The sequence below is a fragment of the Pogonomyrmex barbatus genome, unplaced genomic scaffold (genome assembly GCF_055798465.1).
Source record: "Pogonomyrmex barbatus isolate J1 unplaced genomic scaffold, ASM5579846v1 scaffold2, whole genome shotgun sequence".
NCBI classification, from domain to species: Eukaryota; Metazoa; Arthropoda; class Insecta; order Hymenoptera; family Formicidae; genus Pogonomyrmex; species Pogonomyrmex barbatus.
Window position 1 is genome coordinate 16,285,893 of NW_028297116.1, and position 27,179 is coordinate 16,313,071.

Genomic DNA, 27,179 nt, shown 5'->3' on the forward strand with positions numbered 1-27,179 from the left:
TGACCGCAGTTTGATTGTCACGTGAAAGAGTCGTAGCGTCCAGTTTCACGATTTACACGAAACGGAAACTGCACGTATCGCGCCTCGTGTACGATTGCATCACACTCGATTAATCCCTAACTAGTTGTGTCGCATGACCTATTATTTGAACTATGATTTATTAATATCTTTTTACGTTACTGGTATCACCAAAATTAGAAATATCAATTTTATATATATATATATATATATATATATATATATATATATCCACATCCATAACATTGAACTACAAAATACTTAAAAAGTGAAAAAATAAATTCTAACTTCAAGCAATGTTATAAATATTATTTTGCAAAAAAATGAATATACAACTTATGTGTAAATAATGCTTACGATTAATATCAAGATAATTAGATTTGCACATTTAAGGAAAAAGGTCTTCTGTTAAATCATAGCCACATTTATTATCTGTAATACGTTATTTAGTATTTCTAAATATTTCCTAGCCATTGTCACGGGCCAGAGCACAGGATGTCCTATTTCAAAATGCATTAGCGCGATTTAGGACGACTAACTTGTTTCCGATACCATTTCCTGAAACTTGCCATTTTTCGGCGCGGGTGAGGATGGGGCAGATTGGATTCGCTCGAATAAAATCGGCGAGAGGCCGATCGTTGTATCGACCGCACGCCGTTTTGTCGGGGCCGAATGTTGTGTTTCGTGCGCGCATTTCGATGTCGAGTATCGATGCACGACGCTCCGTACCGTTCCGTAGCCGATGGGATGCATCGGGGTCGATTAGCGTGACTCGCCCTCTCCGCGCGTTTGCACGAACGCGCTGGCTCCGTGGCTCGCTGGCAATTAAGAAGCAATTTAGCGTGCCTCCTCATGAGCGGCCTTTGGCGTCTACGAAGCCTCGATAAAGCGCGTGTTGCGCAAACTATGCCTTCAACTTACGCTTATCCATTGCCCGGATGAATGCACGGTGCATCGTAGCTGCGCTGCTCGCGCTTAGATTCCGCGGCACGGAAGGCCGCGTTGCGTGCCTTCGATATCAACGGGTTTTGTGCTCTAATTCGTGCGTTTTTCCTTGTCGGGAAAACACACGTCGGGGGATAAGCGTTTAATTCCAGACACGTTAAATATCACGAAACTAAGCGAGTATCTCAAGACTATCGGATACGTTTTGTTAATCATTTTCTTATTTTAATTAGATTCTTGTAAAGATCTAATTTATAAGATTTCTTAGCGTATGTAAGTATTAATTAATGAAAAAAAAATTAATCTTAAATCAAGACTGTACATTCTCTTATAAAAATAAGAATGTTACGTATAATCTTCATATAAACTTTCAAGCTTTTTAACCTTGAAATTGAGCAAAAGTAAGAGTTGTATCAATACAAATTCAAGTCAAGACTAAAATTTTTAAGAAGATTGTAATATTTGTGCTTATATATGAGAATATTTGTCTTGATTTAAGACGAATTTTTTTTCTCTGTGATCACATTTTTGCCAATATATTATGATTGTTCTGAACACACTAGGCTTTGAAATAGATTTTAATACATGCATCTATTTATTTATCAAGTTATTGTGCCATTAAGTTTCTAACAAATCTTGATGATACACCAAACCCGTTCTATACTTCACTTCACAATTTATTCAGTTCAACTATATAACGTCAACTATATAAGTCGTCGCTTTTTTGCCAAGCTGAATCGTTACGTATTCAATGCCACTTGCGGCTCAATATTCATGTTGCAATCCTTTTCTATGCCTTTTTCTATGCCTTATTTATTCAGTTTTGAATATATCTTTTATAAAAAAAAAAAAAATGTCTACATCATTTCCGCCTAAATCAGATTTTAATCGCACGTGCTAGTCACAAAATAAAATAAAAGGAACATATTTTACCATAAAAATATTTAACTAGAAATTTAATTGAGAAACTTACAATAGATATTAAACTCAAAAATTTTTCTTGATCTACTATTGAGCTTTATTTATTTGATACAAAATTCGAATCGCAGGTAAATGATGAAAGATGCGGTGTGAATATTTTGCAATTTTTATAATACCCCAATTTTGCGGCTCTTACATAATATAGAACACATGTAAGGGCAACTCGACTAATTCTACGTTGAACGTGATTACATATACGACGAATAATACAATACAGTGTTAACGCGTGTCGCGCGTATTATGTGTTGCACTACAGTGCATACCTGCACCATGCATTATGTACCATGCTTATTCACCACATTCTGCTTGGATAGAGCCCTGTACCTGCTTCAATAGCCGCACTATAGTATAGATAACGTGTTCGTGCGTACAGAACGACGGCATCCCTTTTTCCTGAGCTTCCACCGCGATACAACCATCATGACATACCATGGTATAAATATTCGTGGCTCTAGCTCTATCTCTTATCATCTCTATCTAGTTAGTCTCTATTTCTTCTTCTGTTTCTTGTATTTCATAAAGTGTCCCGGAACTTCTAATCAAAGCTAGGCTTATCTGAAATAACCTTGCATTAATCTTCAGAAGATTTTATCTTTAAATAATTAATTGTATGAACGGCCTGCGCAAAATTAGAGCAAAACTCTTTAATTATACATTTAATTGTGTTTTATGTTTTAAAAAAATTTAAATTCATCTCATTTTTACTCATTTTGCTTGTTAAAGTATTTTTTTGTATAATACTGTGAAACGTGCTGTACATTTGCTCTTGGTATTATCCCCGTCTGCATCCTCCTCTTCCGATCTCATCCTGATCTCATTTCACCACAGTGACCTATGTACACGCCGTAGGGGCTTGTGAAAGAAAGAGAGACGCAGAGAGAAATAGAAAGAGAACACGTTGAAGCGCCAAGAAAGGAGGGAGCGGGAGAAGAGGGGGAGGTAGAGAGAGGGAGAGAGAGAGAGAGAGAGAGGGAAAGAGAGAGAGAGAGAGGGAAAGAGAGATGGTAATTGGTCGTCACTAGAAGCAAAATAAATTTCCTCGCCGCTAACTAAATTTGGACATGGTCACCTATCTTCCCACGTGCGCGCATCCACGTAAAAGGGACGATTAGCGTTGCTTATGCATAGCAAAGAGCGAAATTGCACTCGCAAAATTTCGTCTTTCCGCGCCGCTCGGTACGTGGCTCGCCGCAGCGGAATATATTACGGTCATACAGTTGCTCGTGATTTCGCGTTCGTCCTGCTTTATCCCTGTTTTATTTATTTGCTATATCTGCATGCGCGTCCGAAGTTATCCTCGTCCGCTTATTTGGAGAAAGAGTTTTGCGACATTATCTTGCATCAATCTTTGCTTACGCACACGTTTATCGCGAAATGCGCGTGAATCGCGAATAGATGTCCGGTCGTTTGTTGATCGGCTTATAATTAAAAGGAAACGTAAATTTTTAGGAAAATCTTCGAAATATATACGATTGAGTTCAAAAAATAAATATAAATTTTTAATATGAAATTTAAAGTTTATAAATTTTTTAACAATGTAAACTAGCAACAGAGAATATCTTGTCAACGTATTTTTGTCAATTATTTTGAATTCACGAAATTTATGACAACGAGAGATAACCGAGGGACTATCTATCTGTGTCAATCTCCGTGATAACTGCTAGGAATAGCGCGGCGACATTTCGTCTGGAACGAAAAGGTACCGTTTGCATTGTCGTATCGCCAGTCACGGATCGTTGATTCTTCCGGTCCGACTTTCACCGTTAAGACTCATCCTGAATGTTCCGTCGTGCGAGACAGATTGCTCTGGCGTTCATTGTTCCCGGCCAGCAAAAATCGAACAGGTCGATTAAGGGCCGGCGGCCTAATCGCAAATTATGCGATCATTATATTATAATGACGGTAGAATCATGCGAAACAATATTCAATTTTTTTAATCGATGCATGAAATTGTTTCGAGTATTTGCTATATTGGAATCGATGGCGATTATTTAGTTTTCGAATAAATATTGAAGTCAGAATCTGCGTCTGTAAATATAGAGATAAGACATAAGAAATCTATCGGGAATTAAATATTTACTAAAAAGTCGGACAGTTTTTAAATAAATATGATAGATATCGGATGCCAACTCAATCAGAAAAAGTTAATATAAAAATTTCTCTTCAGTTTTATTTTTATTGATTTAATATGATGGATTTACCTTCATATCTTCAATTAATCAATTTTACAGTTTACTCAATTTATTTCATTTTATGCTAAAAAATAAAAGAAGCAATCAAACGTGAAAAATGCAAAATGCGCAAATAATTGAAGCGTGTCCAATCGATAACCTTCGTGCAACAAGGATTGATTCTTCGCAACGGCGTCCAAGTTTAAGATAAGAAACTTTGCCCGATCGTTCCAGTTGAATCTCCTACTGAAATCAAAACAATCTAACGATTCCATCAAACTTCGTCCGACTTGCTGGAACTTAATCAAGATCATGTCAACTATTACATTTGAAACTCGAGTAGTCTAACGTTGTTTACCTGATCCATGACATAGTAGATAAAATTAGTGTAGAGTGTATCTTCGGAAGTGAGAAAATAATGTTTCAAACTTAATTTGCAAGAAAGATATGTAATCATAAAATATGAATATAAATTCTATTCATATAAAACCATTTAGTGCTCTATATTTAGACTTAAAACTTTTTTCTGTTTTTTTTCACAGATATAATTTTTCTTCAATTTACCGCATTCTGAAATTAAAACGAAAGCGTTTTGCGTTTGCGATGCGCAATACTATTACACATTATTATGTAAACGGAATAATAGCGTGAAAGAAAAAAAGAGGCATAACGAAGGAGGGATGGAAATTGTTTGATATACCGATGGCATTTGCCTTGGTTGCCGCCTAATGTAACCGTAACGCAATAATTATGCGGTCGGAGGCACATTAATTAAGGAAGAAGGTGGAAAGAATAAAGAGCGTTTAGCTTTGGCGCTATCATTAGCTTCAAGCTCACTCTGCTCGACGTTTCCTCTTGCTACTTCAAGATTTCAGTCGCCTCTTCTCGTGAAATCATTTCGTTTTTTTTTTGTTGTACTTAGATTAAAATCACAAATGGCTGTAAGGTATTCTCAGGTTGACTGCCGATGATTTCGATCAAGTTAACGACGCAATTTATAGTAACGTCATATTAAGCGCGGGATAACGAAGGGGAAAAGGAATGCGGAAACGGAGATTAAGTTGATTAAGTTGATGTTGGTTAAAATTGCATTATATTGATCACTGTTCTTGAGCCAAGTCTTCCTAAAGTAAAAATTTTGCAAGACGTAGAAAAAAATTGCAAGAGATAATATTATGTTATTCTTTAACTGGGTATTAAACATGCGATTGTGTTGAATTAAAAAAAAAAGACCTAGAAAAACCTTTAAAAATGAAATTTTATCGAAAGCTTGGAAACTTCGTAACAAAATGGATGTAGTTGTCCATAAATTCCATTAAGCGATCAGATTGTGGAATCGTGACGACGTGACCTGTCATACGAGGTGCAACAAAGTTCTGCTGGGGTTTCGCGCGACGACTCGCTGCAACTCGAATCCCGTGACAACAAGACAGGCCCGCATGCATTTACGTCTACGTCGTAAATCCCAACGTTGCGCACCGAATGCGGCAAAGAGGCAATCCGGAAAGCGCCACGAAATCATTCGACGCCGCCGCCGCCGCACTGCGCTGCATCTCGCGAGATTTCCTTCCGCGCGAGGGAAGGACTTGGTCTCTCGACTCTACGACAGGAACTATCATTCGTCTGTGCAGAACTCCTGACAGGATCGGGGGAGGGTACACTTGGTATTTTGCAATTTCCTACCGTATAGGAGATAGGAGAAGGGTCGTCTGAAGAGTGATGAGACATGAGCGTCGTTTCAACGGTGTTGGCAACAAACCAAAACAAAATTAAAATTTCGGAACGGATTTCTCGGTAATTAGTTCCGCGAGACAACTATCTGCTCGAGCTTTTGAAGAGACACATTCGCGTGCCGTCGCGAGTAAATTAGATGCGATATATAAAGCTGGCGAATTCTCCAGCTAGCAAGGAAAGCACGCAAAGAGATTGCAAATCAGATGTGAGCGCAGCGCGAAACGGAATGTATGTTGAATAAAATGGAAATAAATATTTTCCGTGGACGCTAAGAAATTAGGAGAAACGTAGGTCCACATGTTGGCCGAAGTTATATTTAATTCATGTACCTTGTTATCTAAAAATGCTGGTGGAGATACTACAACGGGTCGCATTTGTATTTACGAGGTCGGGCCTTCGGTCAGCCCTTCGATAGGAACACGATCGATCTATGGGAACAAGGAGAAGAAAAGCAAAGAATATCGGTGACTCGGTCGTTACCGTCGTTATATGCTCGACTGCTGTCGTATCCTTTCCATTTATTTTACTTCGGCGGATTCAATGACACCGGAATGAATCTTCGTAACGATATCCTTAATAATTGAAATTATTCCTAGTGGATTCTGTTACATTAAACGAGACTCGATATATAAATTTTCTCACAATTTTACGCACGTACTTACTCGTGCAAAATGCAACTTCCACAACGCTTCTTTAACTAAACGTACTTAATCTATTATTACCTAGAGGTTTTCATCATCAAATTGAATCTCATTTCCAATTAGATTCTCAATGCAGAAGTTGAGCAAACTGCTTTATGAAGAAAAGTAGGCGAAACTTCGTCATTTCCCAAATGAGTACGGCTAAGGGATCGTCAAACCCCTGGGTGGTGTCCATTTTGAAATTGGACACCAGGGAGCCGTATAGGACAACGAACTCTCGTAATCCCGAACGAATCTGACAATAACACTCGTTTCTAGGGATGCAATAATACAAATTATTACTCCATCATGAAACACAGCCGGGTCGTTACCTATTGTCCGTGAGAGATAAGACAAAATCTAGCATAAATTGTCTTGAGAAATGCATTAAATCCATTATTTAATAGTTCTTTTATCATTTTATGCTATAGTTTTTATATAATTACATTATTCTAAATATTTACATATAAAACATTAAAAAAAGAAACTTATAAATATGTTTTCTAAATCAATAAATACTTTTTTTAATTTTAATTTTATTTAAATTTAATTATTTTTCACTGCACTTTATTGATTTTATATTTTATTTTAATTTATTTATGCTTATTGTTTATTTGTGTGCTATTGTAGATTTATTTAATTTGAGGGAATTATTTTGTAATTAATAATATTCCATGATTTTTGTGGACTTATTCTATTTTGCGAGATATCTCTTCTTTCTCTCCCCCCTCCCTCTCTCAATTCATTCGTGACTTTATCGCTTCAATTCAACCTCAGCTGCTTTATTCTCTCTTTCGTCAGCACGAAAGTGTTTATTCACGGAAGTTCATCAATACGAATGAAATCGTAGAACGAGTAATTTCTCTCCGCGGTTCGTTGCGAGTTTCGTTTTCATCGCTGTTACGCTCACTCGAAGTTTATTAACGCGACTAATGTAGATAGAATTACACGAACTTCTCAGTTACAAATCGCGCGATATCGAAGTAAGCCAATAATAGAAAACAATGTGAATTATTGAGGTAAAATAGAATTATTATCGATATACATATTTAAAAAATATAGAAATAGCGATAGAAGATAATAAAGTAATATATAATAATTTACAATGTATATTAACATTAACAAACTTTTTCCATACGATTAAAAAAAATATTGAGTTTTAATAGAAGATAAATTTTATGCATTTTCAGGAATTGCTACTTTCGAAATTTACGAGAAATACTAAGAAATAAGTCAATAAACTCTCTTACAATACAGCAACGCGCAACAATAATACTTCATCTAGAAAAGGCAAAGTTTCGCGAATGTTACTGCTTTAAATCTCCACCAAGTTGAAGATCGCCGACAAAGATTTCCGCACGCAGCTCCATAAAACGCGGAAAGAAAGAATGGAAAAATAGCTATAGATCTCCCTTATGAGTTCTGCTGTCGCGGTACATAAATCAGGAATGCCGACTCGCAACCCTGCAAGAATTTATCGAATCTAAACGCCACGTAATGCAATTCCCTTGCTGCTTTGTCACCGAAATATACATATACTAGAATAATAAAACATCCAATTTTTTTGAGTATTACTCATGGCAAATCTTAATTTGCCAAACTGTTGATTGGATTCGTTATGGTAGAATCGTAAAACAGTTTTATTTTTATTTGTATAACAAGTAACAAAAAATATTCGTTCCTCGAAGTTATAATTATTTTATACATTTGTACATATGAATATCGATTTAATATTCGTAAAGCATGCTAAATATCTATAAGAAACACGTTTTGATTTTTCCTAAATATTAATGAAAAAAATCTCGGAATCAGACGGTAGCATTTAGTGCTGAATACGACATTAAATGGAGTGCAAGAGCAATGAAACAAACGAAATTGTTTAACCATTTCGTTACGTGCTATCGTCGCGCATCGCGCTAAATGTGAAAGCGTATTCAATCGAGAGCGCGCACGGAAATTGAAATGGCGAACGTTTAATCGCTCGCTTGCAGTGGGATACGCGAATTTATTCAGATTGAAGCATTGCTATGCAAAAATAGTCTAAATCACTTAATCAAAGTTAAACCGCGCAACGAAATTACGAATTACTAAATCCTTTAATCGTCGAAATAGCGAATACGTCGAAATAATCGCGTAATCAATAAAAATGTATTTATAAAATTGAGAATTAATAAATGTATTAATGGGGTGTTTACTTAAATCCGAAAAAAAAATTCCCGAAGAATTTTCTGATTTTCAAGGCAATTTATTAAAAATTCCAATCGAAATGAAAAGAATATTATTAAATCTTCTAAATATATATTTATTATGCAAACTTTTTAAGATCGTCATAAAAGTTTATAAAATTCATAAAATAAACTTAGAATCAAGTTTCATCTCGAGAAGAAAGAATTCAAAATAATTAAAATTAAAAAATTTTGAAAGAAACTAAAAGCTCTAGAAATATAAGAAAAATAAATATTTTATATCGCATAAAATTCAAACTTTATCTTCAAATTTTATTTTCAAAAGTTGCAAACAAAATATATAATGCATAACCATATAACAAAGTTATTAAATAAAGTGCATATAACATGAAATCGTAAGTTGCATATAACATGAAATCGTTATCTTCAATAATGAATATTAAATTAACTGTAAAATCAATGTTATGTTATTTAAAGTGGATGGATCCATTATTATCCTTTATTATTCAGTCGGTAAACTCTCTCGATTATAATACAAAATATTATTATACAAAAATATTAAAATATTAAAAAAATATTTAAAAAAATATTATTAAGAAATATATATATTATACAAAATATTAAAAAAGCAAAACTTTAAAAAAATTTCCTGATTTTCAATAAAATTGTTTGAGAATTTTTTTATTTCTTGAGGCATAAATAAATTCCCTGAAACCTTCAGATTTTCCAGGTTTTTTAACATAATAGATACTCTGTAAATATTTGCTATACCGAAATAATTAATCAAAACTCTTTATATACTCTATGAAACAAATCCCTCGAATTTCATTCTTCAGAGCTTTGCACATTCTCGGGATTATTTGTCACGGCACGTTGTTTCGTGTATGACGATCGTATCGCGCCGGATATTTTCAGAACCGGAAGGGTCATGTATGAAATGAAAGGTCGACATTTTTTTCCGTCAGGTCCCCGGCGATTCGCACGCGTGTGCGCGCGCGCGCGCGCGCGCATATGCGGGGGTTGATTTCTAATGCCGTGACGTGATAAAGGGCGCGCGCGATAGATCTCCCTTTACGGCCGTACCAACGTCACAGTGCATAAATCAATGGTAACGCGGTTGAACACGGCGTGGATTTATCGAGCGCGTCTTTCCCCGTGCGTAATGATAAATTATGACGATCGAATGACGGTAAGTCTCGAGGCGACGAGGGGGTGACGATGACGCGCGCGTGTATACAGGGTGACGTGTAATATGGGGGGGTGCCAACGTCGTTTTCGGGGAGAGTATCGACGATGACCGGTGCACGCTGTTATTTTATGTTCGTCATCGTCTGCTTACCAGCCGCCAATACGGACTTCCCATATAATAGCATTATCTCTGAGGCGAGTAGCTAGGGTCTCTCATATGTATGGTGCTGTATGGGGCTGTCAACATAAGCTTGACAGACCTTTACGATAATGCATCTTCCTGAAACGAACATCGATATGCGATTTAAATTCATACAAATTCATACAAATTAAAATGATTTTGTATAAAAATTCTCATTCTATACATATAAAAATAAAAATTAAAATTAAAAATTAAAATTGAAAAAATATTTGATTAAAAAAAAAATATGTATATTTATATATGTTTATATATATTTATATTTATTTATTTTTTTAAGTCAGATATTTTTTTTAATTTTTAAAAATTTCAACTTAATTAATATATATCGTATTAACGATACAAATAATTATTACAACAAATTTTCTTCCCAATAAAGAAACGGTATCTTTCTACCAGTAATCTTCCGACCGGTAATCAGGCAATCTGTATTTAATTAGAGAGAGAAACTCTAATCGGAACACACTAATTAACGTCGCTAGAGCGTGGGTAGCGGCTACGACAATGGTATATCTATAGTACGCGAGCTGTTTTAGCACAAGTTTACTAGCATGCTGACTTTTACGTGGCATCAGATGTGAGAGAAACCGTATAAATTACATTAATTAACACATTGACGTATACCTTGCAACTTTACCATTATACTCGCTCCGTGAAAACCGCACTTGTATTATGCATTCGACGAACACCGCCAGTAAATTAGCGGTCTTACGTTAATGCACTAATCACTAAAGATTAATGAGATTATATATAAATCTATATCATCGCTAATCCGTATATCTCTCAAAGTAATAAGGAATAAAAAAAGAGGTAATAACTTAAGAGATGACAGTTACCTGATTCGTAGAAAATTATTGCACTCTGTTGCTCTTTTCCCTTTTATTATTTTATTATTTTATTATTTTATTAGTTTTTTTTTGCCTCGAATCTTTAACGTGAAAGATGTGTTAATCCTGCGACATATTTGAGGTTTTAATAGTTTCGCCGATGAAATTCGATATCCGATTGATACTGGCGTATCGAGTCGAAAAATTTCGATGTGGGACCGAATGTCGAAGAGTATCGGGGCATTCGATAACCGTCTCCGATGGCTTTTCATGAGAACATTTCTCTTCGTGTAATGTGTCAATTTCAGATACGGCCACGGCAAACACACGCTCGGTGAAGAATCACTTGCGAAAATGAGCGCGGCCGTGGAAAACGCCGGTGTGGACGCCGCGAAGCCGCGCGGCAGCGGCGGCGGCGGCGGCGGCGACGGCGTTTTCTCGAGGGCGTTCGCCAAGCGTGCGCAGCCCTACGAGGAAGGTGAGTCCGACGACAGCTTCTGGGTCACTCTCGGGCAGGTTGTGGTGTTACACACGGGATTCTCCCCCGCGGTGCTTGGGAAGATAAACATCGTGCTAGGTTTCAAGCTTGGCATCCGCCATGCGAAGTTTCCGCCGGAAATTCGAGGCACTTACGGGCTTATCTTGGAAAGGACGTCAATCAAAGCCGGAGGCAAAACATACACGGTGTCCCGCGTTCCAATGTATCATATAGTTACGCTTATTAATTGCTCTTTAATTATATATTTACTTAAGTATATCGTATAAGTCGTTTTTAATATCACGCTTCGCTTTACCGCGCTAGCTTTATATCACGCTGACGGTCTTGGATCACATAATTTCAAGAAAAGAAAGCGTTATAATACTTCATATATATATATATATATATATATATATATATGTGTGTGTGTATAAAATGCATCATATCTCGTTATGACTTTTATTGCCATGTACATCGCTCATGTCAATAATATCTACTTCGGTTTGCGCTGTATGCATTCTCGCGGTAAGCTCGATATGCTTCCACAACGGGTGTAATAAACCATAAAGAAATCTCGCTTTCGCTGAATAGATACTGTAATATATCGCGTAGGCCATACATCAGATAATTCCTTGTTGCAGTCTGCTTCAACCTTAATATATCTTCGATCGGGACAGCACATATAACTATAAAAAAAAAAAAAAAAAGAACGAGAGAAAAATCCTTTGCGGTTAAGAGCTTTGAGGTTTTCCCAATTTACAACGGCGATAATAAACTACGTTCATTTCGTCTATCTCTTTTCTCTTAATATTCGGACGACAGATTTGTGCCTTATGTAAAATGAATGAACTTCCGTTGTGCGGCGCACGCCGGCGGAATAGTCTGCATTTATAAAGGATCACCCCGACGACTCTCCGGGCTCTTGCAGGTGCGCCGATTTCGCCGTAACTCAAAGCTTCGTACTGCCGTAGAATTCTATTCTAATTGGAGAGAGAGAATATTTGCCCCGCTTACACTTCGCTTGTAATTCAAAACATTGCTAATCCATTAATCCTGCTTCCAGGGCGGCGCATACGCGCCGCTGTACGGAAGTCATACCGGTAAACTGTACGCTCTACCGGATATATATTAAGCACAAGGTAATTCTGGTACCTGTGTCTCGAGGATTACGCGAACTCATTGCGATACGTCGGGATGCATTAAGATGCGCGCCGTGCAATCGGAATACTGTTTCTGTATTAAAGTGCGGTTATTAAAATTTTCGTTAAACAATTAACGCTCGGGATATCCTGGATGTTGAAGCAACAACGTTCGAAAATCTTAATTTTATAATCGGAAGGATAGATTCGTCGATACAAGTCGGTTCGTCGATTCAAACGTCAAACTTCGTTAATTTTCTGGCAAGATTTATGCTATTCTGCTCTCCTGCGATTTAACTTTCATTGCTTGTCAGACCAGTCATTCATTTTCCTCGACGTTGAGAAAGTTAGAATTGCAAGACGTGATAGATAGCGGATCCAAAAGGTCGTAACACGCACGCACGCACGCGCGCGCGCGCGCGCGCGCACACACACACACACACACACACACACACACACACACACACCTACACGCACACGTCTCGATTATCCCGGAAGTCAGAATGATACGTGTCGCGGTTATGATTTGTGATCGCCGCGTTGCATTTTTAAACCGCGCACGCGAAACGAAATCTTAGCTTCGCGTTATGCATTATGTAAATACGCCGGTGTAACCATCGACGCGCATTAACTTCCAGACGATATCAGACGAGGTATCCGTGTAATACTCGATTTCTCTCGAATATAATTACGGTCTCCGTTAAGCCAACGTCTCCCATCGTAAAGCAACCCTTTACCGCTCCGTGAAACGGAGCGCTATCGAGTATCGCTTTATCTGCGCCGAACGCCATAAAGGAGTTCCTGTTTCGCATTAGCCGGCCGCACGACCTCGATAATTCCGAGTCGGTGTAAAAGCTCATAAAGAATCTCGCTTCCGACACACGGGAGGCGCATAATATCGGTGCGCGCCATATATCAGAAACGATCCCCCGCTGCGCCGAGGAAACGATGGAGGCGTGCCTATTTCTCTCCGTGTTTGCGGTAGACCTATATTCTTCCGACCTGGAAGAGCCATCCAGGACCACGTGAACTCGCTGTGCACTTTTGACGCGTATACTGACTGCAAACCGGGGTGCTGTAGGTGTGTCGAAACGAGACGCTACACGTGGCCGACCCCGCGTATCGACATCGCGCGGAATATTTCAACGCGGTCGTCTACTTTCGCGAGAGCACGTTTCGCTTCGCGTTGCACGCGAGATTTATCGTTCCGGTGGCTCGTGTCGACGAGCTGATTCATTCCGCACTCGCCGGCTTCGCGAAGATGCCATAAACGGGAATTTCAGAAAATTTATGAAACCACCCTAGTCACTTTGACACCACGTGATGATTCAATGATGATTTGATAACGTTAACGTTTAAAAAAAAATTTAAGTCTAATTTAATCTATAAAATAATTTTTGACAAAAATTGATTTTTTTCTTATATCTTATTTTGCATCTTGTGAATAAAGATTTTTTTTTTAATGATTACACTTTTTAAAATTTATTTTTTTTTATAATTCATTTTGGAAAAATATAATTAATTTTTTTACTCGCATTTGTAAACATTTGATGGATGTACATTCTTCCTGTCTTAAAGTTACTTGAAACTACAGAATGATTACGGTTAATATTTAATGTAAAAATGTACAGCTGCTTAGTCGAGAATCTCCAGCATGAAGCACTACCGAGTTTCCTTCTTTTAGTTAGGGCAGTAACGATCGCGGGAGATTATTCGGTGAGGATGCTCGATGTTTCTGATGTGAGAGTGTTTCCTGCAGTGTTTGAAGAACCGCTACAATCTCGAGATCAGACTTCCGTGAAGGAAAGGGGTTTGCCGATCTACTCGTTCGAGCGTGTTTTTCTCTGCTCATCCGCAATCAAAATCGATTTAAAGATGACAGACAGAAATCTGAGTTGACGTTGGTAATCGCAAATCGCTTAAATCGAAATCAAAAAACTATTAATCCGTTTAACTCATAAATGTCAGAATGACTCAATATTTTTATTTCAACTTACGGACACGTTTTTAAATTATATTTTATCCATTTTTATTAATAGTTATTTTTTTTTTTTTTTTTTGAGAAAAAGATAAATAAAGAAAAACTTAATAAAGGAAAACTATATATAAAATAACGACACAGCTGCTAAATTATCTCGTTTTTTGTTTACTGCTAATACATATTTCTGTAATGTTCAATTTCGCTCAATCTTCGTGAGAAAGAAGCAATTTTACAACTAGCCGTTTCTTGAGATACGGCAATAATACGTTCGTCTTTCGAGGGCTTTGCAGAGCTGTCCGAGGATCTGTTCGAAAGACGTTTGACAATCTAGGATTCGTATCTTATCGACAAGAAGGACCTTTGTCTTCGGTAAACAAGACTTGTCGATAAAACATGTTTCCCTGGTGCAGTCCAGAACTTCCTCCGCTCCGACACAAGCGGCAGTTTAATTGCATTTAGTTGCAACTCTGACGCAACAAATAATACGCTCTCTAATCGCGTCAGATTTGTTCCCGATCTCCTTTGCGACGACGATTACGCGACAAAACAGCAAATTTGTTCGGTACTTGAATTAAAACTTCTGTAAAAATTTCTGTAAAAATTTCTGTAAAAAAAAACTGCGCACACAATTGAAGCTAAATTAATCGTAAGCGTCATTAAATTATTATAGAGAGCAGCGGTGCGTGACAATGAAAAACATACCGTTAATACAATTAAGCACTTTCGCGCAGTTCGCGATTCGCTTTGGATAATTTAATATCTTTCGATAATATAAATTGCGAGTTTTTTTTTTATAGTAATTTTCGACCGAATTGCTCAATGTGACGTTAACCGTATTAATTTGAAAATTGCGTTTCTTCGCCACCGTCGTATTCCAAAGTCGAAATGCATTTTTAACAAGATTCGTTATAATATATATATCTCGAAATTCCTCGTGCGTTTAGATTCACTTCGAATTTTGCTTACGCCACATCAAAGCCGAGATCGCATCGCAACTGCATATGTAGCTCGCTAAATTTGCGTTTAAGCTCGTGCGGAGAGGTCTGGGGAATTTATTATACAGTATTATAATTTTATCGTCACTCTTCTCTTTCTCACACACAAAATATACACACAGTATACCTGCAGAGAAGACTGGTCGTTTATCAGAGTGCAATTACCGTTTTCTTTTGATGGTATTATAAAAGCAACAGAAACCTTTTGGGATAAAATAAAATTTTCCTGTTAATTCTCCTATTAATTCTATCAACGCATAGTACAATGCACAAGCATAACGTCTAATTTTATATAGACTCGAAAATATACAAAATACGATCAAAGTATGAAAGTACATCGTACATTTTTGAAAGGTATAAAGAACATCGCTTCGGCGCGATATCGCGGAAGCAATGTATCCTAAGCTTGCTCGGGCACCTCTGCGAAACGAGCTTCTCTCACGAAGTTGTCGATAACAGTTTGGCAACCCCCGGGCCTTTCCACCTTCGCGCCACCGACCACCGACTACCACGGGAATTCAATTATCCCGCCGTTCGAACCACCGGCCGGGTGAAGATAATACGAGACGAACGAGCCGGGAGATCGGCCATCTTGGGGTCCGGACTCGAGAATTCTCTGACTCCTCGCATGTCTCGGATGAAAGGCTTAACGCGACCCAATGATGCACATACCCACCGAGTGCCCTTCACGTGCCAATAATTTCCGCAAAGTTCGATCACCGCCAAATGGCACATTACGTGTCTCGAATGAACTGTAAAATACTGTAATGCCAGTGTGTATAAGAACGTTTCTTTTTATCGGATATTTTCTAGAGAGATGTGTAAATTAAAAAATTTTAGGTTTTCCTGTAATTAACAGGCATACAATATCGATTTTTGCTATTACATATCGTTTGTAATTGGTGTTTCTCCTTTGTTGCAGCTCTCAAGACTTTGAACCGTTTGAACAAGGAAGGTGAGGCGCTTGCCCTTCAAGATGATCTCACAACGAACCCCACCCTGGCCTTGATGCGGCGCATCCTTGCAGATGCACAGGTAACACTAGCAAAATCTAATTGTGTTTTAAAATATAAATCTGAACATAGATGTTTATTTAGATTTTCTGGACTTTAATTAAAAATACAGTAGATAACATGTAATTTGGTAACGCTAGGGCTTTAATAAAAAGATATATAGTTCAGCGTAGTTAAAATATGCATTATAGATCATCTTACGCGAATTCTGCTTGAGCCAGAGGCAGCCAGAGGTTAATTGTCGAACAAATAAGACGGTATATACCCTCATTAATAATGGCCCCCGAAATCTATTGTCTACCTATGGAGTGCCAAGGTATTATGTACTGGCAAACATATTGGCTGCAGATTTTGAATATACTCAGTTTTTCGTAAAAGCATTGCTTCAAACAATACGTATAGTGCAATAAAATTTTGATATTCTTATGTGTGATAATTAATTAATTAATTGAAATCAATTTATTTCCATATGAATATTACTTTTTTTTCTCATATAGCCTTTCTTTTGAAGAGAAACTAATTTTTTATAACGCGTAAAGAAAATCGTCTTTTGTAAAATAGAAAATTAACGCGCGTTATTCAAATTGGAAACCGGCCAAAAATATTTTTCCATTGTCAGGGGCGAGCAGCCCTCTCGCGAGAGGCGCGCGTCGATTTTCAAGAAAGCGAGGAACCGAGAATTCGAAAGGGTTAATTGTCAGACAGACGAAGGGGTTGCCCTATTGATAGTGAATTCCTTTGTCCACCGCCAGCCATTGTTACCTCTGCACGAGCGACCCCCGACTGTGATTTGCCGACATTTCCCTATGGCTGCTTCACGATGTTTATTACGAAAGAGATGTTGGATGGCGTTGTCGCGTCGGTCGAAAGGAAAAAAGGGGTCGATGGTAACTCGCTCAATAGATTTATCGGTGTAAGTAAGGTAACAAAATAAGGGTTGGAGAATGGAAAAAGCGTCCTTCGCATGATGTATATTTATTCGCTGCTAGTTGTTTCGTATGACTGATAAATATGAGACTGTTTCGTGTAACAACATGTTTTATATCTCGTTACGATCAATAAAACTAGTAGTCACGTGAAATTTTTGTAAGACATTTTTCATATCTAGCAAAAATTATTTATATTCAAAACGGAACAAAAACGGTTTAATATTTCGCAGTGATAAATTGACTGAAAACTTCTTAATAATTTTTTCTTAATTTAATAATTAACCAACACCGATATCGTGCCTTTGCTTGCGTAATTAATTAAACAAATACTACTTCCGGCGATTTGTGTTCCTTTAGATACTCGTAACAAGGGAAGAGCAAGTCAAAAACGGGTACTGTTTTTCATCTAAAATTGAAAGGTCAAAGTCGCGTCAGAAACACGCAAATTAATTTACTCAAATCGCAGATATCGTCTACATATATACCCAAGTAGGATTAAGGATGAAACTCAAAGAGCGAATCCCTTTTGTAATGATTTCTCCAATATCGAATGAGCATCGAGAAGATGTTCTGTTACTGACTCCCATTTTAGAAATTTCTATGATGAAATATAAATAATTTCTGTGGATCAAATCGTAAAAATAGATTCGCAAAAGCTGAAGTCTTTAAAAATGCAAAAATGCTTAATTTACTTTAAATAACTTTTTATAAAAAAATGACGTTGTTTGCACAGATCTTAATTAAATTTTAATATTGGATATTAAAATTAATATGACATTCGGCAACTATTTGCAAGTGATACATTCAATTAAATTAATTCAACTAATTTATGATTAATTAATTTGAAATAAGCACTTCAAAATTTTATCTTATATCTTATATAAATATTCGTGAATATGTAGGAAAAGCAGACATACTATCCCGCTGTCTCAATATAATTGCAATATCGTTTTTAATATAAAAATCCGCGCTCTACGAATAGTGTTACTTGATATTGATTGTGCTGCACGTGCGAATAAAAGGCGAATGAGAATAACCGAAGTTTCATTTTAGCGTATCATTCATTTGGACCGTAACGCGCGTCGAAAGCACTTGCTGTTAAAAGAGCCGTCAGACTTGTTAATGTTTGATATCATGATTTTCACAGGGCGGATAGATTAATACTGGCGTTTGGCTAATTTCGTGGCATATTGCCGACGATAGGATGGTGAATTGCGAAACATTTTATGCAGCATAATGCAAGAGATGCAATTACATCGCAAATACAGAATTGTATGTAATTTCTCATCGGTACTTTAATTGTTATCATGTTATTATGTCGGATTTTTGTTGTTTTGCAATATTTGTATATATCTATACAGCTTGTAGAATTCGATATTATAGATTCGAACGTATGAAATGTCAGAAGAAGAATTCTCGCGTTTCAGAGTTGCGTTACATCAAATTTTTGGAAAATTCTAAATCTCCGTGAATAGATCCGATGACATATTTCCAACAGTAAGATTTCCAAGAAGAGACAGTGATTATACCTAAATCATACGCGACACGTCGTGCATAAACGTTATTCGAGAAATAGCGTTCAGACGTGGCGGACGTGACTATTTTGAGATTAATGCAATCAAACTAATGGCTTACAGTTTGCTGACAATGGACACGCGCGTTGATTGTGAAATTAAAAATTAGGCTGCGTTTGTGTTCCATAAATAAATATCGTAAAAATCAGTGACAGTAGTTCATATTCGGTGAAATAATATGAGATGAAAATATTATTATTGGATTAGCGGACAGAATTTCCTGTAACGAATATCACGTATCAATTATCTTACAGATAATTACAGATTATATGACGTTCGAATATGCGACCGAATTGTAATTATGATTATTATTATAAGAGTACATTATAATTATTCATATATATTATAATTGGAATATAATATGAAACGCACATTGAATAGAAATGAGTGCATTAGAGAATTAATTTCTCTCTCCCCCTCTCTCTCTCTCTCTCTCTCTCTCTCTCTCTCTCTCTCTCTCTCTCTCTCTCTCTCTTTCTCTCTCTCTCTGTTTCGAATATATTTCTTATTTATTCGGTGATATAATTCTTAATCTTCTGGTAATGATTGTCATTCAGAAAATCTCAGATTTTACCCAGCTGTCATCGCCATTGAACGATCAAACGTCAACGATCACGTCCTATCTATTTCGTGCATTGAAAAATGTATGAAGTGCATGTCGTTCTTTGCGGCGCAAACAGCCCTTAAAGCGCGCATTACAGGCGCTTTTGAGTCAGATATCAGGAAAAGTTGCGCTTTCAATCGTGTCCCCGTTTCCAAAAGATGATCAATCGGTCGCCGAGCAATATCCGGCGGAAGGAAAATTTCCACTTGACGTTTCAAGGCGAAATCACCCCATTATACCTGCGTTTAAATTTCGATTTTCTGCGCGTATCTACGCGACAGAAACGAGGGCTCGAGAGAGAGAGAGAGAGAGAGAGAGAGAGAGAGAGAGACCGGTGCTACGATGGGTGTACCCGAGGGGGAAAGAGGAAGTTCTCTCGCGCGCACGGGTCGGGTCGCAGGACATATAGAAAAGGAGAAACGTGACGAAGCATATGAATCGGGCATAATGTCGCCTTAGCGTGCGGTGCGGAACGGATACGCGCTGACAGAGCCGACAACAAAGTTTCCCAGCTGGATGCGATCGATATGCGATATCACAAAGTTAAAACGCGGCCTCGTCGCTCGGGGGTGCCGACGATAAACAGAAGTTTATGAAAATGACATGACTCTTTGTGAACCGATATTTCGTGATAAATTTTATTTTTTTTCTTCTTTTCCTTTTCAAATATATCAGTCTCGCGCAATAGCATTTTATTATTTAAAACATTTAAACGCTACCGAAGTACCGAATGATATTCGCGCCAAAATATTGACTCTTCGAGAGTTTCACGAAAGTCGTCAAAATTGCATTCGATGCATGGTGATGGATAGCATAGTCGTGTCGCATTGATTGGAGAAAAATTGGAAAAAAAATACGTGCAAAAGAGTAAGAGAGAGAGAGAGAGAGAGAGAGAGAGAGAGAAAGAGAAATGAGTAGAGTGGAAGTATGCGTACACTCGGTGACGTCAAAAGTAATAAGGACATTCTCGAGGGGACAACCTTGCATACGTGGATGGCCTTGCTAAGAGAACAAAAAATAATGTTCGTATAATAAGAGCGTGTAAATTACGGTGAAAAAATATGGCTGTCAGCGAGCATAAAATCTTTAACGTTTAGATTGTACGCACGATACGCGAAAGGATTGTCAAACGTTTATTCGTGATTTAATTTGTAAAAATGCGCAAAAGTTTTATTATGCAAAGTAGCTGACGAATTCTTACAATGTATCTTTTTCTGAACTCTCTCTCTCTCTCTCTCTCTCTCTCTCTCTCTCTCTCTCTCTCTCTCTTTCTATGATAATTATCTGATCGAAAAATTAGCGAAAATATTAAGTTATATGTAATGTTAGAAAATTTAAAAAGATTTAATATTAGAATTAAAAAGATATATAATATTAATCCTTTTATTTTAGGAATTGTCGAGTCGTTGAATATTTAAATATATTAAAAAGTCTAAACAATGCACAGATGCAGAATAAATATTTACTAAAATAGTCTACTATTCTAAATTATTTTAAACTATTTTAAAATATTTTATTACATATAAAACAGCAGATATAAATAATAATGAGTAACATGAAATATTTAAGAAGTATTAGAAAAATTGATAGTTATTAATAAAAACCTTTCAAATATTTAAATATTTAAGGAAGACACAAATGTGTGTGAAATATATCATAACGCTTGTCTTCGCCATGAATATTATTATCTCTGGCAATTAATGCTGAACGTTTTGCTGAAGGCTAAAACGCATGCATTAAGAGCTGTCACATGATCACAGATATCGCACACACAGATAACAGCCGCAAATGAGAGCGCGCTGTCGCAGCAATCGAAAAGCAACGGGCGGAGAAAGCGGAGAGGATTCATCAAGAGAGAAGGTGGATGCCATTTAGCGGCTGAACAAACACCATCGCGAAATGACGAAGAGGGATGAAATGACGACAAGACGATAAGAGAGCCACTGATTTCGCATGTGTTTTTCAACCGTTTCCACCATTTTAACTTGTGCACGAGAAATGCGAAAACGTGTAGATTTTCTTTTTTTTTTTATTTTTTTTTTTATTTTTTAACAAAATATTTCTTCATCGTCTGCATCTCTAAAATTAAAAACGCACGTAATGAAAACATACAATTTCATATTGGATTTAAAGATTAATGAATAAAATATTTTCCACTTTGTTGCATTACTTTTTTGTAACGATGATAATATATTTTTCAATGTAAAACATTTTTTCCGAATAATTTAAACACGCATTAAAATTAATTAATTTGTGATAATTAATTTGTATTAATTTTCTTCTTATAGCATATTTATACTAAGCTATTCATGTTAAATCATTAAAAGTACGCATATTTGATAATTGCCTATCTTTTATTAAATCCTGCGATTAGTCAGTTTCGATTTTGTAGGAAGAAACCATATCGAGAATAACTATCTCGGAAAAGAAATTTGTCAATCTAGAAAAGCAGCAAACATTTATTATACTCATGTAATTAATGGCGAGTCAAGTAAAACACATTTTTTTATATGAATCAATTTTTCAAACGAAACCTAAAGTGTCGCTTTAACCGACTAATTTTTATATCCGGAAAGATTGTAAAGAATGATTAAGAGTGATTAATGCATCGAGGAAGAAATGCACAGAATTTACAATTATAAAATCTATAGATTTATTTAATTATAGCAGTACAAATGTTTTCACAAAATTATAATCAATACGCGTCGTTTATACATTATATTATTTTATATATTGTATTGTATTTTACATATTTAATGTTGTATATAAATAACATAATTTTACTATAATCGATATTTTCTAAAAATAAAGAAGAGTAAGTAAGTTTTAAGTTAACTTATACAAGTCGAATAATAATTTGATAACAGTTGTTTGTCTTAAAGATATTTTTCATATGCGTAAACATAATAGATGTGCACTTCATATCATATCATAAATAACTTATCAGTTTGTTCAATATCTCAAATTTTGGATGGATGAAATTTAGTATACACACTACCTTTGTCGTAGCTTAAATGAACTTAAATTGTTTGCTCAAAGGAATTCATATACGAGAGCAAATATGGGACAAAGTGATTTAACGGCGTGATATTATATGTTGCATAAAATAAGATGTTGAAATTATATAATTAAAAATAATTAATATGTGCAAAAGCTTTCACTTTATTTTATTTATGCACACAGCAGCAAATTTATAAAAGAATTTTGTTTAGACTTTTTTTATTACTATAACCACTTTTTCGTTAAATTGAAGCATATTTTTTTACTTCCTTCGGCGCTTATCATATTTTTCAACGTAATGAAGTTATTGCACACAGTTATTACTAAACATACGTAGACTACATTTTTCGGATGTTTGCAATTTGCGAAGACTCGCTCCGCATTTTTATAAGAAAAATATTTACGAGTCGTTTGGATTAGTATGAAATGTCCGCACAAAAGCCGAGTGATGTAAAAATTTCGTTTACATGACAGCCGCGAATACAAGGGCTGGAAAACAAAAAACACACTGACATAAAATCTATGTAAAATCAACATTATGAATTCACGTGTGTGAATAAATAGAGGTGTCCGCGCAGAAATTATGGAATCTATTATTAATTCCTGTTTAAACATTATTTTTAGAACTATCGCGAGAATTACATAAGCGAGAATTTTCCGGTATAAACGATGCTTTCATATTTCAAAAACATTTTATTATAATTAAGATATATAATTTAGATATATATTAAGATATATATAATTAAGAATATTAATTTCATCTTAATTAATAAATGACGAGAAATTCATATAATACACATGACTGGCCGATTTAAAATAATATTTGCAAAATACACACTATCATTTTAACGATTATACTCGATAAACATTTTTCAATTACTCTGTTTAAATTAGCTTTACTGAATATTCAAACTTTTGCGCTCTACGTCAGTTATGTACCATCACATAATATTCTGCATATTCAATGGGGATGCGAAAAAAAAAAAACAGGCAAAGCATGAAAAACATGGTGGATCACGCTTGTAAAAGTCACGATGATTCTCTACGCGAGTGTGAACAGACGCGCGTATCTATGTGCACAACACGTTTCGTTTTTGTGCAAGCTTGTAAGCGTGCAAGCGTGCAAGCATGCATATTACGTGCCTTAACAGTAACCGTAATGGATTAACCCTCTTTAACCCGCGCGTCACTCTCCGGCAATTTCGTTTCCACTCCAATTCTCTTTGGCCGGCGGGGGATGAAGGAAAATGTCGCCCGTCATCGTTTTCGCGGCTTGTCATTCGTTTGTTTTTCCATTCTGCAATTTTTTTTTTTCCTGAAAAATAGCGAGAAAGAAAGAGCGAGGGGGGGAGGGGGAGGGGGGAGAGGGATACTGCATGCGTAGTATATACGCGGAGTTGTGTAAGCCGATTTGACAACAACACGCTATTCCCATCTGCCGACATTCTATTCTGCAGTTGCTACACAATGTGTTCCGATAGACTATTTCGAATCGGTATAATGTAACGTGATAGGTCAAACGATCTGGTAGCGGTTTTACGCTAATGTATCGAATGCATCGGAAATAATTCTGCATCCGCTTTTGTCATCGAAACTTTACCTGATTTTAAATCATGATTCAGGGCAACGATTTTCACGATAACGCTTTGCGCTTATTGCAATTAATTTTGCATCATAAAACGCAAACGGAATATTTTAATGCAAAAAATACACATAATAGAAATTGGCAAAAGAATATTTAACTACATTAAAAGAAATCTATATTAATGAACTTATAGAAATATTTTCTTCCTTTCAATGAAACATTTATAATAAGAAATTTATGTATTTCAGAACTAATAGATTTATTACATTTCCAATTGTGATTAGAAATGTTAAAAGTTTAATATAATGCAGAAATGAGAGTGATTTTCTAAATGATATTTTGGCAGAAATTTTCATTTTTTTAGTTTCATTTTGATGCAAAAGTGAACCAGAATCTGGAAGCAAATAGTTATTTGATTCTCAATTTTCTTTTTCTTTTTACTTTTCTTTTTCTTTCTCAATATGTCGAAATATAAAATTTCGTTATGTTTAAGGAAATTGAAAATAATAATTAAAATTGAGAATAATAATTAAATTGATCATACATTCAGCCAATCAAGTTTTAATTGTGTCCTTTTAATTCTTCTATAATATTCGTATAGTACGATATTATAGAATTATTTTGAAGAGAGAGAATTCTCCATGTCATTGAACTGACTGCGAAATAATATTTATAAAGCCGTAAATGCACATATTTTCATATATCTTGTATGTTTAAAACTGCATGTTTTAATTCACGCGCTTGTTTATTATTTCCCCATATGCGATATATACTGTTTACATACTCTTTATTATTTAAATTTATTCAACAAGCATTTTAATAGGCGAAAAATTAGAGAAAATGGTAGAGGATTTTAAGTGAGAATTAAAAATTAATTATTATTATAATAAGCATATAAAATATAAAAATTTATCATTTTACAACATTAACTTCCCACACTTTTAAAATTGTCACGGGCTTTCCACACTAAAGTGATGGCTACCCCATGTCTTGTATAAGTTTAAGAAAAATCATAAAAAATCATTTTTAACATATTTTTTCCATTAAAACGCCAGGTACGTCAAGGAATTTGCAAGAAATTAATACTAAACCCCATATAATACTACCCCAAAAATACTAAAAAGACAGTAATTTGTAAAAAATATTTGTAAAAAAAATAGTTACAAAATGAAAAGCAGACCTAAGAATTTTATCGGGGGTGATAATTATCAATATGAGAATCTGGAGTTATCATCAAATAACATCAAAATATATAGTCATAATAATTGAAAAAGATTTATTATTGCAAAATCTATTTTTATCTTGAGTTAAATTTGTATTATTTGATAAATTGTTTTAGCGTATCATTCCGCATTATGTGCAAAGAAAAAATTTTTAATTTACAGACGAAATTCTCTCACATTGCGACGGAATAATTTATCTTACTCCTGTGTGTAAATACGAGATATGGACAATATCGAATATTTTTCCATTAAATCTACAAAGTTAGAAATCACCCAGAATATTTCATTTATATTTATTTTTGAAAAGAATCGATGATCGGAAGATCTGACGATTTGTTTGAGATATTTAAATTTACCCAATTTCAACCGAATACAATACCCATTATCAAACAATATAAATTACCTAAAAAGATTGTATTTTGTGATCTACTATTATTTTCTGTTACAAATAACTGCAATATCTATTTTTAAAAATCAAAAAATAAATCCAAAACTATCAATAACTTGTTGTAGATCTAATATTATATGTAATCTAATAGAATATATAAGCATAAATCTGTTTATCGCTCTTACTGTTATTTCCAAAATTTGTTCAAAATTTTCGCGCACAAACTCGACATTTCGTCAAGCATCATAATTTCCCTCGTACGCGTATCATGTATAACTGCCAGTTTACATTTCTTCCATTTTTTCCTCCATGTTTATGAAATTCCGCTTCCGCGAGCTCCGCAGGCGAGTAGGAAATTGCCTTTCCTCTTTTTATTGCCCTCAAACTTTACTGCCGCCGACGGAGCAGTTAAGCCGGTCAGTTTGTGCGCACGGCAGTCCCTGTATTTGCATTTGAAACGCGCCTTGTGGCATGAGCCTCGTCCACGACAAAGCGGTGAATTGGCTATTTAACTGCATTCGTGATCCTCAAAAAGCCCATGAGCTTCCGGCACACGCGTCCTGCTCGCAGAAACATTTCTCGCGCTCCTGTATCCCGTCCTGACAATCCGGACTCTCGAGCCAATTTGCAAATGAGAATAGTATCATCACGTGCGATGCAATGAAAACCGCACGTTATCGGTTCAAATGTTGCGAATAATTCTCGCCAATAATAATAAATGTGTAGCATTTACAAAAATTATAATTAAAACTAATTTATTGAGATAAACAATCGACTATTTATATTGATTGTAATTAATAAAACATTTGTTTATTTATTTATATTAATATATTATGTTTACATTTTAATACTATTATACTTTATCAATTTAATTTATTTTTTTAAAACTTCTTGCGGGAATTTAATTGATATCATCAAGTTAATACAGAGAAAAATATAGCTTTTGATTTCTACATAAGACGACACATAGTAAAAAAAAAAACAAAAAATGCTTTTTTGAATGTATTTAATAAATTTAAAAATTAATTGGTGCTAAAAATCCTGATAATATCTGAATTATCTATTCTCTGTAAAACATTGGTGTACATATATTTATTTTTTTTTTTTTTAAATGTTTGGATGTAAAGATTATAATTTTCACTAAATCAAGATTAAGGCTACTGTAATTATTAAACAAATAAAAATTAATAAAAAATTACTACTAAAAAAAGTTATTTTATATTGTGCTTTAGAATTGGATGACTACTAGCGTGTATGAGCCAAGAGTGTAAAACAAATATTTTTACAAAAGACGAGTATACTGCTCGTTTACACGATATTATACAAACATACTGTTATAAA

At 35.5% G+C, this 27,179-nt stretch overlaps 1 protein-coding gene and 1 long non-coding RNA gene across 13 annotated transcripts in view; both read left to right on the forward strand.

The window, feature by feature from the left end:
* Liprin-gamma (liprin protein kazrin) overlaps window positions 1–27,179 on the forward strand; it is a 123,638-nt gene that overhangs the window by 55,428 nt on the left and 41,031 nt on the right. For 9 of the 12 annotated variants that reach the window (XM_089076551.1, XM_089076542.1, XM_089076543.1 and 6 more), the window contains 2 exons: window positions 11,238–11,407; window positions 16,445–16,557. In XM_089076551.1, coding sequence (XP_088932677.1) covers window positions 11,284–11,407; window positions 16,445–16,557 — 237 coding nt within the window. In that variant the 5' untranslated portion in view covers window positions 11,238–11,283. The remainder of the gene's footprint in view (window positions 1–11,237; window positions 11,408–16,444; window positions 16,558–27,179) is intronic. The other 3 variants (XM_011646535.3, XM_089076549.1, XM_089076548.1) reach the window with 1 other exon arrangement.
* On the forward strand, window positions 16,571–27,121 carry LOC148936716 (uncharacterized). The gene is made up of 2 exons (XR_016139171.1): window positions 16,571–16,851; window positions 17,155–27,121. It is a non-coding gene; the product is annotated as an uncharacterized LOC148936716 (long non-coding RNA).